The sequence below is a fragment of the Lathamus discolor genome, chromosome 5 (assembly GCF_037157495.1).
Source record: "Lathamus discolor isolate bLatDis1 chromosome 5, bLatDis1.hap1, whole genome shotgun sequence".
Taxonomy (NCBI): domain Eukaryota; kingdom Metazoa; phylum Chordata; class Aves; order Psittaciformes; family Psittacidae; genus Lathamus; species Lathamus discolor.
Genome location: NC_088888.1, coordinates 105,761,509 through 105,776,689, shown reverse-complemented (window position 1 = coordinate 105,776,689; position 15,181 = coordinate 105,761,509). Strand labels below are relative to the sequence as shown.

At 36.1% G+C, this 15,181-nt stretch overlaps 1 protein-coding gene across 2 annotated transcripts in view; it reads left to right on the top strand.

The window, feature by feature from the left end:
• CD2AP (CD2 associated protein) overlaps positions 1-15,181 on the top strand; it is an 87,759-nt gene that overhangs the window by 61,285 nt on the left and 11,293 nt on the right. For both annotated transcript variants that reach the window (XM_065681778.1, XM_065681777.1), the window contains 6 exons: positions 2,250-2,341; positions 5,006-5,110; positions 7,589-7,625; positions 8,003-8,065; positions 11,362-11,521; positions 13,353-13,495. In XM_065681778.1, coding sequence (XP_065537850.1) covers positions 2,250-2,341; positions 5,006-5,110; positions 7,589-7,625; positions 8,003-8,065; positions 11,362-11,521; positions 13,353-13,495 — 600 coding nt within the window. The remainder of the gene's footprint in view (positions 1-2,249; positions 2,342-5,005; positions 5,111-7,588; positions 7,626-8,002; positions 8,066-11,361; positions 11,522-13,352; positions 13,496-15,181) is intronic.

The following is a 15,181-nucleotide window of genomic DNA, read 5'->3' as shown; positions in this document are numbered from 1 at the left end:
TGTGTTCAGCATGTTAGCAAACAAGCAGATCTCCAAAGTGTTTAGACTAGTGTGGCTGATTTTGTGGTGTGGCTCTGCTATTTCTGTGAAACTTGTTTTGGCCTCTGGAGCAAATATGTAAAAAATATTTTGTTTAAAAAATAAAATAATCACCATTTGACCCCTCTTTCCCCTCATTATGTTAGCAACAATCACAAATGTTGTGTTCTACGGTATTGGTCGTACCAAGTCTTGGAGAAGATTCAATTTCAAACTACCTTTTATTAAAAATATTCATTGAAGTTCAGATTTACTCTTTTGTAAATACCATTTTAGATTTAAATGCTTGGAAGTCTCAACTGGACTGTTTTCTTCTTTAACTACTGGCAGAACATCGGGCTTACAGACTAAGGTTATGAAGTGGCAAATTGTACATACTCTTAGTTTACATGGCTGGGTTTCTCAGCTGGTGCTGACTGCTGGTGCTTACAGTCTGGCATGGCTGGGAATCTTGGGGGTCTGCAGAGTGCCAGGGCTCCCTGTCCTGAGCCTTCCTGGCAGCTAGAGCAGAGCGAAAGGTCCCCTTTCTGGCACTGTTTCTGCCTGTTGTGGAGCTTGGTGTATGTAAGGAGGGGAGAAGTTCAGGAGGTATAGAAATGTATTGCACTTGATTTATACTTACTCATTACTAATGAACAAAATCCCCAGATTTGATAGTTGTAATATATCTGTTGAATCTGATTTTAGTCAGTGATGGTGGTTTTGTTTGTTTGTTTTTGGTGTTTTTTTTTGTTTGTTTTTTTTTTTTTTGACCTAGATTTAAACATGCATCTGTGACATGGTTCTTCCTATGGTTCTGTAAAATGACAATATAGTCAATCTACAGCTGAGCATTTTTGATCACTAAATAAGGCTGTGAAATAATGCAAGTTCTTGTATTTGGGATTACTCATGTGGCTACATATCTGCATCTGTCTGTATAGATGGATCTATCTCTTAACCTTGGCATACTTTTACATTTTAACATAGTGGTTGTTTCTCACCAAGGTAGATTTTTAATTAACAGAATTTGTGTGTGGGTTTTTTTTTTTAACTAAAGATTTGTGTCTTGATTAAACAAATACAACAACAACAAAGTTCAGCTGCAATTCATTTCTTTTCTTACCATCCAGCTACAGGCAGTCATTAAGACTTCCATATGATCCTCATGATGCTTTGGTGGTGTGCTGCGCTCTAACTGGGGGTTATTGCAGCTGCTCACCTGTGTGTGCTGTTGGTGCCAAATATGTGTTTAGGTTAAGTCAGCACAGTAGAGTCTTTTGTTTGCTTCCTCTTCCTTAATCTGTCAGATACATAAATATATTCTTTTTATATGATAAATTATTTTAAATGTGCTGGGGTTAAAAAGGGTGCAAAAGGGATTGTGTTGCAATCAAGCCTTCTATATTAATGTATTTTGGCCTTATTAATGTTGTTTTTGTTTTAGTGTGGGAAAGGAAAATGAATGCTCCTGCTTTTTCACCTGAAAACTTTATCACAATTTTAAATGGATTAGTTATTGAACTGTACCAAATTGAAAGAAAGGAATTATTCTGTCTGCTTTTGCAGAAAAGGCTGTGACTGTGAGCTAATCACTCAGATGAGCTCTGGTTTCAGGCACTTAGCCAAAGAATTCCTTTGCTTCAGTTATTTGGTTTTACAGCAGAATTTCACATTTGCTGTGTGTTTGAAGTTTCTGTAATTGTACATCTTAATAAAAGATGTCACCTTGAAATGTTCGAATGGATTTAATTAGGATTGCAAATTTGAAATTTTGATCAAATTTGAAAAATAATTAAAAAAAAAATCATATAAACTCTCAGTAAAAAGCTCCAAACAATTTTTGTCTAAAGTAGCTCAAACCAGAGTATATAATGCTACGGATAGGGTTAGAGAAGCTGTTATAATTTAACCCAGTAGACTCTTCTTTTCTCCTCCTGAATTCAGAGTACTTGAATTAAGTTGCTGTTGTGAAAAAAGTGTTTTCGAGCAAAAACTCTTGATATGACAAAGATTTATCTCCATTGTTCTGTAAATATAGACTGTTATTATTCTTGTGATATGGATACATAGTGAACATGTAGAGCTGTCCCAGATGGCTCATCTAGAAGGGAATTATGATAATAGCGTTAATTTCTGAGCTCTTCTTTTGGACAGCAAAAGTGATCTAGTGTTATGTATGTTACTACCCATGGAAAGCAAATATGGTTAATTGTGCTGCTTTGTTTCAGCCAAGGAATATTGCAGGACAATATTTCCCTATGAAGGCTCAAATGATGAACTGAGCTTTAAAGAAGGTGAAATCATTCAAATAATTAGTAAGGTAAGATGTTCAGTCTGCTTTAACCATTTATGTAGCTTTTGTGGGTTTTGCACAGGTAGATAATGTGTAAAATATGAAAGCCGGGGTCTGTTGAAGTAGATAATCCTGTAGACTGATTTGTCTTGTGTGAGAGTCAACTCTTCTGTACTTGGTGGAGATACAGATGTTCTTAAAGATGGTTCTGGAGTAGGAAGTTAGATTCCTCAAAGGCCAGTCAGATCAGTGTACACCCAGAACCAAATGCCTTTTTAGAGGTGAAGTTGAAAAAGCTTTGCGAAGAGCCCTTTTACCTTCAGAACTTGTACTTTTTCTCTGGTGATAGACCAGGCTGACCTATCTGTCAGACCTATCTGTCAGGTGGTGGCTGGAAAGTATTATGTGTCAAAAGGTGAGAAATTAGAATCAGTAGTTAGATTTTGGTCAAGGTATTATGAAAAAAAGTGCAAGTATTTTCAACAGGAGAATGAAGTCCAGGTTTTTTAACTGAATATTCTTATTTGTGTTGAATATTTAAAAATCCTTTCTGAAAGGGCATCTTGTTGCAAAGATGATTTTAAACAACAAAAGAACCTATTCATACTTAATATCCCTCCAGTACTCTGAAGTCTTTTGTTATTTTTATATGCTGCTATATGTCCTCAACATAAAAAGGACATGGAACTGTTGGAACAAGTCCAGAGAAGGGCCATGAGGATGATAAAGGGGCCGGAGACCTCCCGTACAAGGCCAGGTTGAGAAAGTTGGGGCTGTTCAGCCTGGAGAAGAGAAGGCTGTGTGGAGACCTCATAGCAGCCTTCCAGTATCTGAAGCGGGGGGCTATAGGGATGCTGGGGAGGGATTCTTCATTAGGGACTGTAGTGATAGGACAAGGGGTAATGGGTTTAAACTTAAACAGGGTAAGTTCAGGTTAGATAGAAGGAAGAAGTTCTTAACTGTGAAGCTGGTGATGCACCAGAAAGTTGTGAATGCCCCATCCCTGGCACTGTTCAACGCCAGGCTGGACAGAGGGCTTTGAGCAACCTGGTCTAGCAGAAGGCATGGAACTGGATGATCTTAAGGTCTTTTCCAACCCTAGCTATTCTATGATTCTATATTAAGGAATAATGACTTGGCTAAAAAAAGTGAATTTTTTTTTTTTCAAGCTTTCACAGCAGAAGAAAAGTAATAATTTTTTTTTTTTTCCTGTGGAGGATTTTAAGTTTATGGAAAAGCTGACTGCTTTTCTTAACAAGAAAATTGATATCAGTATTACTGACTGTAATTACAGTGGAAAGGAGTATTTATGGAAACCACTTTTTCAAACATGACAGCTCTTGCTTCATCTTCACTGAAACTCTTGCCTCTCTGTCCCTCTTAAATTTACCCCAAGTTTATCCAAAGCATATGCTGGTCTAAATGGGAGCAAAGCAAAGTTATCCAGAGCAGAGCTCTCCCTCTAAAACCATCATCTGAAGTCTGAGTATATTAATATGACTTTAAGTTGGCTCCCCCAATCTGGGGTTTTCATCTGCCATGTGTAAAAGTATTTTTCTTTTAGTACGTACATATTTGTAAAGCCTGCCCATATTGGCTGTTTATTTTCTGTTGTGTTACATCTGATCATTTGCCATGAAGTTGTTTCTGACTTCCTAGCATACCCTCAGCACTGGCTAAATGAAGTTTAGCAATAGATGTCTTTTCCCATTCATGACTGCTCACTGCTCAGAAGCTGGACTCTGTAGTACTTAATTGAAAGGGTGACAGAGGGAGAAATAGGAGAAAACTTTACCAAACTTTTACTTTCAGCATGTATCACCTGTTTGCATCTTTCTTGCTGATTCCTCCTTTAGTTTAATGTGGGGTGAGATTTTTTTAAAACCTTTTTCCCCCCAATCCTCCACCTATTCCGTGTCCCAGCCAAATTGAGTACTGAATTATTCTTGTTGTGTGCTGAACTTTGGAAGGAACTACTTGATGCTGCTAACAGTGGCACATATCAGCAGTAATCCACTTGGAGCTGTATGCAGGGTGATATCTGCAGTATTTTTGGATCTGAGGAACAGAGGAAAGCTGTTATTTATGCTGCCTAAATATTAAAGTAAAATCATACTTTCTGTTATGGATAAACTAACACCTTGATCCAGTAATATCATGTCATGGATTTTTATGCAACTGAATTAATTTGCCCTCCCTCTGCCACTCTTTAATTTTAACTTGTACATTAATGGGTATATCCTCTTGCTTCTTCACCCTTTTCAGACCAGTGGACCTGATTCACCACATCAGAATCACTTTTGTTGAGTAAAATTCTGTGTTACACCAATACCACTTGAAGTATTTATTGATAAGTTGCCAGTTAAGGAAGTTGAGTGTACTGAATACTGTGTGTTGGGCCATACTGGGTTTATGTTCTTTTTTTCCCTTTGCAGATCTTATCCATATACCCTTATCTTATATATGATGTAATATATATCTCCTGCTTTTTAGAAAACAAACAAAAAGTGACCAAACCTGATCTGTAACTCTTTCCCCTTGGAAAGGTGGCCAAAGTATTCCTCTTATAAATGTGGTATTTCAGACACACAATTATTTTATATTGTGGATAAAAGCAAAAGTATTCCTGTAACCATATCTTTTCTGGGGAAGGAGTAAATCCTGATTGAAATGTCCTGTTGTTTATTTTAGGACACTGGAGAGCCAGGCTGGTGGAAAGGAGAACTCAATGGTAAAGAAGGAGTCTTCCCAGATAATTTTGCTGTTCAAATACAAGAGTCTGATAAAGACTTCCCTGTAAGTTCTTATGTGTATCATTTAGTATCAAAAAAAATACAGATGGAAATGCAAACAATAAAATACTTCATAGCATATTAAGCTGCTTAGAATATTATTACAATTGTAGCAGTTTTAATTTTATCTCGAATGAATTAGCTATAGCAAAGTAGATTTAAAAGTTAATGCTTGTCTTTAAAGTTCTTAGTTGTTAAAAAGAGGCATGGTTTTTGATATTAACTGCATTAGCGAGGATGATTAGGTCATACAGAAAAGGATATAGTACTGATAACATTCTGTAATATTTAACTGATTACTGCGTTAAATTCTTACTGTTTTGAAAGGATATAAAAGCACGTGGTCTTCTCCATCTGTAGTTCTGTAAGTAACTATAATTGCAAAAAACTGAATGACCCCTGTAAGACCAACTGGGATTTTTCCATGCTCAGACTTCCCTGTAGGCTGCAGTGCATGAGTCTTTGGATGCGATCTAGAAATACCTTTTTCCCACTATCTCATGTGCTAAATTGTAGAAATACATGGTTTCATGTGGTACTCCCTGATCTTGTAGTTTTGGTTCTTATTTAATAATTTTCGTGTTGATGGCTATGTTAATTCACAAATGTACATCATCTCCAGATGGGATGGATTCAGGTCCAGGTCAGAAAATCTAGATGCTGAAGCCTGTATCTCAGCAGAACAGTGAGTTTCATAGTAATTTAGTGCCATTTCATCTGGAATTGGAGATGCTCACAGAGAGTTGCTAAGTATAACCTGATAGATAGTTATTAACTCAGCATTTAGCCTCAGTTTCTTAACATACACAGAAAGTCGTTATTCCAAGTCAGAATTTCCTTCTTAACTTGATTCTCAGCTTTGCAAGAATGGCATAAATGCTGTAATATACAGATGACATGATTTGAGGGGTGGGTGGGAAGTATTCCTGTTTTGCAATACAGAATTGCTCTTCCAGAAAGGGAAAAGAAATTGTTCTTTTACCATAAGCATTGTCACCTGTAGACAAACCTTGCTTTGATACTTTATTCTGCTTTGTGTATTGTGTCTCAGTACAGGGATTCACCCTGCACTGAGCAGCTTTGAAGTTCAAAGCATTGGATAGCTGATTATTATAATCAGCTATTTGATATTGACTTGATAAAAACACAGATTAGAATCATGTAATGGCAGGGTGATGCTGAGCTGTCAGCATAATTGGTTTTGATATAGGCAGAAATGCTGCACAGCTGGATAATGTATCTACTTTTTGGGGAAAGAAAGAAAATATGATCTTGTTACTTAAGTTCACCAGCTCTTGTGTTCTCTGAAATTAGAGAAAGAAATTTAATATGGGTTTTCATGCTTGCTTAGTTATATTTCGCCTATCGGAATAAAATCTTTTTGCGTTAAGAACAGCTTTTATTCTATAGTGGTAGGGGCACAGAAGTGAAATCCACCCATAGCAATTGTTTCAAAAATACTTACTACAAGGAGTTTTGGAGGGGCTATGTTAGACTAAGCCCATATGGTTTCAGCAGTATTTGGATAAAGATGAGGGGGTTTTTTGTAGGCTTTTGTGATTGCTTTATCAGTGAGTCTTGTCCTTAGTACAGGCACAAAGATAGCTCTTCTAGAGCATTTTCATTAATAGCATTCTGAGAATGAGATGGCTTGAGATGCCTGCCCTGAGAGATGCCAGTTCTCCTTCAACAGGAGATATTTAAATTAAATTTTACCAGTTTAAGGAAAGTGACAAGTGATTGCATTTTAAAATAAAGTTAGTTTCGATGTACAGTGTAGTGATGACCACACTGGGAAAGCAAGCCAAAGACTATGGCACTGTAATATGTACAATTTTTAAACAAATACAGCTAATGTAGTTTGTCCACCTTTCCCACTTAAATATAAAGTGATAAGGAAGCTCAAAACAGTATTTAAAGCCTGCAGTGTTTATATTGCAAAGGCTACTATTTTAATTTGTTTCCTTACACTTGTAATTTAGGAGTCAGTTAATTGAAATAGTTCTTCTGATACTTAATTTAGAACTTCTTTTTTCCTGTGAAAGTGACCAGTTTTAGTTCAAAAATTTAGCTGATTATTCTTTTAAGCTTACATTGTATTAAGACTGAGGTTTGCATAATGAGATCAAAATGGTTGCCATCAGAACAACTCTTTGGACTAAAAAAAGATGTAATTCTTAGGTTTTAGTTCTTTGTGCTTCTACTGCTTATACACATTGCTGAAGCACTGATCTGATTGAAGATTTTGATCTGATTTGCATTTTGGTTTTGTAACTGGCTGGCTAGGACATATCAGAGGAAAGCCTCGAGTTCTGTTTCCTGTCTGAATTGGTTGCCTCCTTTGTGAAATACTTTTAAATCGGCTAGTAAACAAGCTAGACATTACAGTATGCAAAACAAAACCCTGAGTCTGTCTTCAATAGATAATATCTGTTTGTTTGAGTACTATTTTTATTTATTCTTTGTTTTTTTTTTTCTTTAGAAACCAAAGAAACCTCCACCTCCAGTTAAAAGTCCAGGTATGTAGTGTATGAATAGTGGTACATATTTGAGGAAATATTTAATTGGAAGCAGTGCATGACTTCAAAAGAAAATTCAGAAATAACTTTGTATTTTCTAGTGATCCAACCACCCATAGTCACAGCTTGAGGTTACTTTTTATGCTTCAAGTAGTATGTTGTTGCTATATATTTTTCAAAATCATGATGAAGCCTACATTGGAAACACTTTAATACAGGCCTACTCTTTTCTGGGCTTAAATGAGTGTTTATAAATAGTATTTCACTCCTTGCAAAAGAGAGAGTATAAACACAAATTGGTATATGTCATATTTTTAGTTAGTGACGTAGATAATTAAACCTTTTGAGAAATGTCTATGGTTTCTTTTTGCATTCAGCTCCAAAGCCTGAATTGCCAACTGGAGAGAAGAAATTACCTTCTTTGAGGCCTGAAGAAAAAGGTGAGACCAATTTTCTTCATTGAGAATTTCAGACCAAGGTCTTGTGAATGAGTTAGTTTTTAGCTTGACTTCTCTGTTCAATAGGTACCTGTTTAGAAGACGACATACAGATTCCCTTGATACCATCTACTGAAGTTGTTGTGTCTGCGTTGTTCTGGAAATGTCTTTAGAGTGATTAGAACAAGAACTAAATTTCTTGTAATTGCATTACATTCTGAGAAATACATATTGCACTGCATAATGACATATTTACTCTTGAATTGATTTAAAGATACTTCTGTGATAGTTATTGCAGTTCTGAATAGCAATAGAAAGTTACTAAAAATGGAAACATTTCTGCTGCATTTGAATATTTTGGCCAAAGTCAGTCTCCAATGGAAAACATTTTTGAAAGAAATACACAGAGCAGTCACAGCACTCCTTTGACAGATGCTATAGTGGCAATGCACAGAAACTGAGTTTTCTTTCCTGTTAATTCTTGCTATATTCCATTTTTCCTGTCCCACGGAATTCGGAGGTAATCCCCCTCAAACTGTTTTGATTGTGTTTAAAAGTCAGAAGCTTAGACAGACATGCTTGCTGGGTCTTAGAGAAGAAATTAAGATGTTACTGCAGCTTAACTATATTACAAAAACATACTCTGTTCTCTGAATAGTGACCTGTGGCTGACCATGGCTTTTTGGCAAGTAAGCCTGCTCAATGGGTTACATGGCTTCCTTGGACAGAGTTTACAAACCACATTTTAAACAAAGCATGTTCTCAGGTGTTTCATTTGAAGGATACTTGCTGAAATCAGCTATGTTTCCTCTGCATGTGAGCAAGCAAATTATTTTTAGCTGTTGGAATAGTATCTTCAGATGTGAATTGAGATCAGCTGTATGGTTCTAGAAATTTTGATCACTTTGCTGTTTATAAGTTTAAGTTCACTTAACCTGAATAAGTTTAATTTTAGATTGGTTTTGTTTATATTATGGTGTTAACCTTTGCATAGTTGAGTTCAACAGTTCTTGAAGGAATATGGCGGGGGGGGGAAGGCCTACAGAGAACACCATCAGAAATGCTTAGGAACATGAAAGCTTCTGAATAATTAAGGCAGAGAACTGTCCTTTACTGTGATGAGGAAATGATGGTGGAAGAGTTTGTCTTGCATTCAGTTAAAGGTCAGGTCTTAACATGTTGCATATATAGATAGCACTAAAGTTTTACCAGAAGAATTGCCCATTTAACAGTGCAGTTTTACTTACGGAAAAATAACTATGTTGATACTAGTGACTAAGTCTATTAACTGTGAAATTGTACTGTAATTTTCAAAAAGAAAAATAATTGAGCAGCTCTAATCACAACATACCAAACTATGTAAGTTTTTTAATGCCTTTTGGGTAACTAAGATATCTGCTTTGAATTGTGATCAAAAATTGCAACTAATATTCCTGTGTTTGTTTATAGTGGAGGGCACTTAGTGGTATAATGTAGAATTTTTTGTTCAGTGTAAATGTCTTCAGATTAGTATTTTTTTTATCTCCATTACTAAACTGCTTATTTTTAGCCAAACCTTATCTCTCATTGCAGAACAAAAGCCAAAAAAAGAGACATGCCATTTTGTCCAGCAAAATTGTCCAGTTTCTGAGCTCATGGTGAATCTTGAACTTTGGTATTTTTCTACATAGCTGTGGAGGGTTTTCATATTCAGATTCTGAGTGGGAGTAATTGAAGGAAAAACTGACAGATGACAATTCAGGAATAAGATTTGATGACAGCGGTTTTTCTGTCCTGCTAATGAACTCATTCTTAAAAACAAAAGGCATAATTCTCAGCTTGTGTTCAGCATAGCTAAAATAAAGGTAATTGAACTTCAGTTAATGTTAACTCTTACTGGGCATTTAAAATCTTGCGTATAGGATCCCTCGGCAGAAGTGGCTAGCACTGTTAACAGGTTGTTCTACACCGGACAGTCAGCGCCACCATGTGGCAAAATTCTTCCACTACTTCAGTATTCTTTTTTTTTTTTTTTTTTATCTCAATATGAAAGACTAGAAGGGAATGTTAAACAGTTGAGAGTTATTTTGTTCATGTCTCCTCCTAATGTTCAGATGTCCCAAAGCAGAAAGATGACCTGACCTGGAGCATACGTTTTGGGTTGTTTGTTTTGTTTTTTTTTTTTTTTTTTTTAGAATTATCTCTACAGTCTGTTTTTTTTCTGAGTATTCCTGTGAAAGAAAATCAGTGTTTTCCCATTTTAGAATTGGAGGGTTGACACTCAGCAGCCGGAGGAGTTTTCCAAAGGAAATCAGGCATAGAGCTGGCAGATCAGGCGCTTAGCTAGGAAGGAGCTGAAGCAAATTTCCAATCCAACCCTTAAATTCATAGCATGTGTAAATACTTTAATTAGACTAATACGGCGTTAAAAGAGAAGTCATAGGAGGGAAGCATGGGGAGAATCAAAGCTGAAGGCAGGCCTTTCCATCCCAGTTAACTGATCTACTGTAGTAACTGTAAAAGACTGTAACTCCTTACAGCAACCTAACAAAAATCTTTTAAATCCTCAGTGCTTTATGTATGCCCAATGGGGCTATAGCATAGTTTTACAAGGAAAAGTAGATTTACTCCATATATCCCAAAGACCGTGATTAGAGAATGTAGATTGAAGACTATTTAACTAATGTTTGTGAAGCAGCTTGAATTTTTCCATGTCCCATTAGTTATATAGCTCCGGCTCTTCTGGACAGTATTTGATTAGGTCAAACAGTCATTAATCAATAAATTTAACTTGTTTGTTTGTTTGATTACCTGTACTTAATTTGTATCCTGAATTTGTAGGAAGGTAGATTTTATCTAAAAAATTGCAGTTATTCAAATAAATATTCTCCCCTATCTGCCTCCTTTTTCGCATAGATAAATTATGCTGCTTGTGTATATGGAAGAGCTCTAGTTACAATAAAATAAAAATCTTTTTAAGAAGAGATGAGTTGGATTCATAGAAAGAGAAAGCAGCAGCAGTCTGGAGAGATTCTTGGTTTTTAGCTGTCATTTGTAGTGCAATAATGTGAATCAATAACTTCTTACCGCTATTTCATGTCAGTAGAAAGACATTATGCTTTAACGTGTGGGTTTTTTTTAAGTTCAGGTAAGTAGTTTGTGTGCTTTGATAAGGATCACTTAAGACACTTGCAAATCTATTTTTCACATTGATCTTCAAAGAAGGTATTTCTGACAACGGTTGCTTTATAATTCATTAGCATTGTAAGAATACTAGATAACATGGGGTTTTAAAGTGTTGTGGTGACTTATTTTATCAGATGAAAGAGGAGCTTTGGATCAGAAGCCTTTGAAGCCACAAGCTCCTCAAGTACCACCCAAGAAGCCTGTTCCTCCAAGCAAGACTAACAGATTACTTAGAGGAGGGCTTTTGCACCCAAAACGTCCAGATAAACCTCTTTTGCCATCATCTGTATCCAAGTCAGTATAATTTATATTGTATACATTGAGTATATTTTATTTGGTTTGTTCAGTCTTTCCTCATGGACAGGGTGGGAAGAAACTTATATTTTAAAGGTGAAAAGGATGCAAGGGTAAGTTTTGCCCTACATCAACCAGTGTCTTGGTTCTCCAAGTCTTTTATCAGTGTGCACTTATCACTTTGTAATTCCTTGAGACTTTAAATCCATCTCAGTGAATGTTTTAGTATAACTGTGAGGCAGATAAAGTTATCTGTGGGCTGCTTTGCTTTAAGCCTGCCCCATAATGAAGAAGTTGTAGCTACAGCAGTAATGTGGTGTAAAAGAATCCGTGGACATGGCACTTCAGAATTATTATTGTGTTGGAAGAAAACATGAAGATTTGAGCTACATCAATATTCAGTGTTTCAGCACTTCAAATAGAGTAAGATAGATGGAAAGGAACAGTTGAGCACAGTCAGTACCCTTGCTAGAGGTACCCTGTGTTTCTTGTGTGCTCTTCTTGGGAAGAAAGCACTTGCACAGAACCACATCCAATCTCCATAATGTCTTGAGTATTCTCAATTGAGTTACTGGGCAAATAGGGAGGGTAATAGCAAGTAATGGCTTACCATTTCTTTTACATCCATTTCTATTTGTTTTTCTCATGAGTTTGAAACAATTTACTTATGGTGTTTCACAAAGACTAATTTTGCATCAATACAATCCCGCACACAAAGTTTTACTTTCTGTCTCCATCAACGTAATTGCTAGATCCTTACCCCAAACTGTAAATAAACTGCTGATGGTTAACTATCCCTTTGGGATGCTTAGTTAACTTGAGAGAACCATGAAAATGTAATGTCATGATGCACTTGGCCTTGTACAAATAAAGAAGCAGATAGCTGCTACAACAGAGAGCTTGCACCTTAAATACCAACCAAGATACAGGGTGGCACCAAGCATTTGTCAGGGTTTATCTTTTTTTAACAGCAGGTCCTGTACAGCTGAACCATAAGGAAGAATATCTGAAGAGATAAAAGAGTGAGGAGGAGGGCAGTAGGGAAAGGGAGTGTGGGTAAGGCACACACTTCGGGTGGTTGACTCCAACAAGGCTTAGCTGCCTCTGATCCTATCTGCACAGCCCTGGGAACACTGGATGTCTGACTGAAGAAATAGGCCATTGCCACATTACTTCTGTTTAGGGTTTCAGTACATAATTGTGTTTTGTCTCTTGGTATTTTTGAGAGTTTCCCAAGTAAAGATTTAGAGATTTTGTCTTTTTTTTTTTTCTTCATGCTGTCACATAAATTACGCCAAGAATTGTAAAGAAAAAGATAATCTTTTCTTATATGTATGTTTTGGTGGGTTTATTTGTCCCTGGATGATGTGACCAGATATGCAGAGAATGCACAGTAGAATAAAAGCCAAGTGTAAAAACTACTTTCTTCTATACGTAGGAAGAAATAACTTGGCAGTTTTTTTCTTTACAGGAAGATTTTAATGTCAAAAAGTCTGAGTAATATTTCTGAACATTTCACAAGATACTATATTTCTGTTGCACTGTAGTGTACTATTTTAGATTTAAGTGCCAAAATGTGCCCTGTAGTAAAAATTTTGGACTGGTTTTACAAGGGGATTGTGCATGTTCGACAACTCTGGAAGAGCTGGAACAGAAGAATTGGCTTTTAAAAAATTAGAGTTGGTCTCCAGAAGACTTTATTTTTAAGCAAGTCTTTAGAATATAAGATATACTGAAAGTTTTTAGTTTACTTCTAATTCTTGGTATGTTTCAGTTGTAACTATTTAATCCATTGACTAGGTATATTTTGGTGGTTTTTTTCTTACTACAGATCTAATGGAGAAGTTGTTTGTCTTCGACCGAAATCTGAAGTTGAGCCAGTAGGAAAACCAAAGCTAGAGTCTGAACTGTTACCACTTAGACCAAAATCAGTAGAGGTAGATTCACTTGTGGCAAAGAGCTCTAAAGAATCAGGTAAGAGAAGAAAAAAAAACCAAACCCAATACTTTTTCTGGCCTTTCTGTTTTGATTGAAATGTTTTACAAGGTTAGAATAAGCCTTTTAAGTAATTTACTTAAAATGACACAGAGTGAAATTATCCCTGTTCAGTGGAAAGTAGAGGTTTTAGAACTTCTGTAGGTAGCTGAAGGTAAGAGTCAGCAAGCAATGAGTAGACGTAAGTAGGCTGTTGGGAGGTAGTCAATGAGCTCTGTGTTGTAGTAGGTGACAGGAAGGGAGAAATGTAGGTAGTGGTTTGTTCTTCTGATTTGAAAGCATGTTTTTTGCTGCCACTTTTATCTTGCATTTTTATGAAGTTGTTTTCCTTACTGACTGGTTCTGTTCTGCTCTTGCATTTCAGATAACTTTTGCTTTTCTAGCTAACTTGCATATTTTTAGTAATGCCATTACCTTCAGCGTTCTGTGATTAAGTTTATAGTTATTCTAGGTTGCGACTTTATCACGCCTTAAAATTGAGCCAGCATGGAGTACTGTACATGGGAATGTCATTCTTATGGCTTTGCTTAATGCACCTTGAGCCAAATCTAACATCTTTTTGAGTCTAAATTTTTCCAGTAGAAACCTTGATACAGGTTGACCTACCTGCAATGGTGGTCAGGCTCTCTGAGCTATTACATAGTTATCTTTTGTCCTTTTCTGACAGCACAACTGAGTTTGGTCCAGCGTATGCCTCTTTTATGCAGAAATCATCTGTTGTCGGCAAATTTTTGTTAAACTCTAAATTATTTTTCTTGTATGATTAACCACTGTAGAAAAAGCTTTAGTGAACTTCATGTGCAGCGTTTGGCTTGCATCTCTCAAATGCAACCCTTTCATCTCAGAAAAGGTTTTGGTAAGAATAGATTTTGAAATAGTCTAACTTGATTTAGTATTTTAGGCCAATTATGATGTCCAGTTTGTAGAATAGTTGGTCCTAAAGTGTAATAAAATCATTTGGGAGATAAAACTAATGCATTAAAAAGTTAAAGCAGTTTCTGAATATAAAAGAATACTCCTGATTCTTCCATTAAGCATTGTTAAATGTGCTTCTAAACTTAAATACTTTGTTTAAGGAAAGGTTACTTCATATATGGATGTAATATGGAATTATATTTTTCTGAGCCACAAAAAGCTGGACTTCAGCAGGTATTAAAATATCCTGGAAATGTTACAAATACCGTCAGTGTTTTCCTAAAGTGTTTATATGTTGGGGTTTTTTTTATTCCCCAGTAAAATCTATGCATGTGCTTGAAATGCCTTTTGAAAAAGTTTTTAATTGGCAGTTTAACTTTTGCCTCTATTTGAAGATGAATTTGAATGAGGGTGCCAAAGAAACACTTTTAGGCCAAAGAAAGCTGAGAGATGTATGCCTCTTTTTTTTTTTTGAGAGATGTATGCCTTTTTTTTTTTATGGGCAATGCACAACCTAGCCTTAAAAATGTCAGCTTTGTCCTGCTACCAAGGTGTTTCTCTCTGATTGTGCTAGATATATTTCTGTATAGCATTGTATCATTTATCCACAGGAAAACACTCCCCATGAAAACAGATGTAACTACTTTTTTCCTCTTTTAGATGCAATTATCTTGGCAACTTTTACCTGAGTAACAACATAGTAGCTGTGATATTTGGTATCCATGTATATATAACCCCCCTAATTTTCTA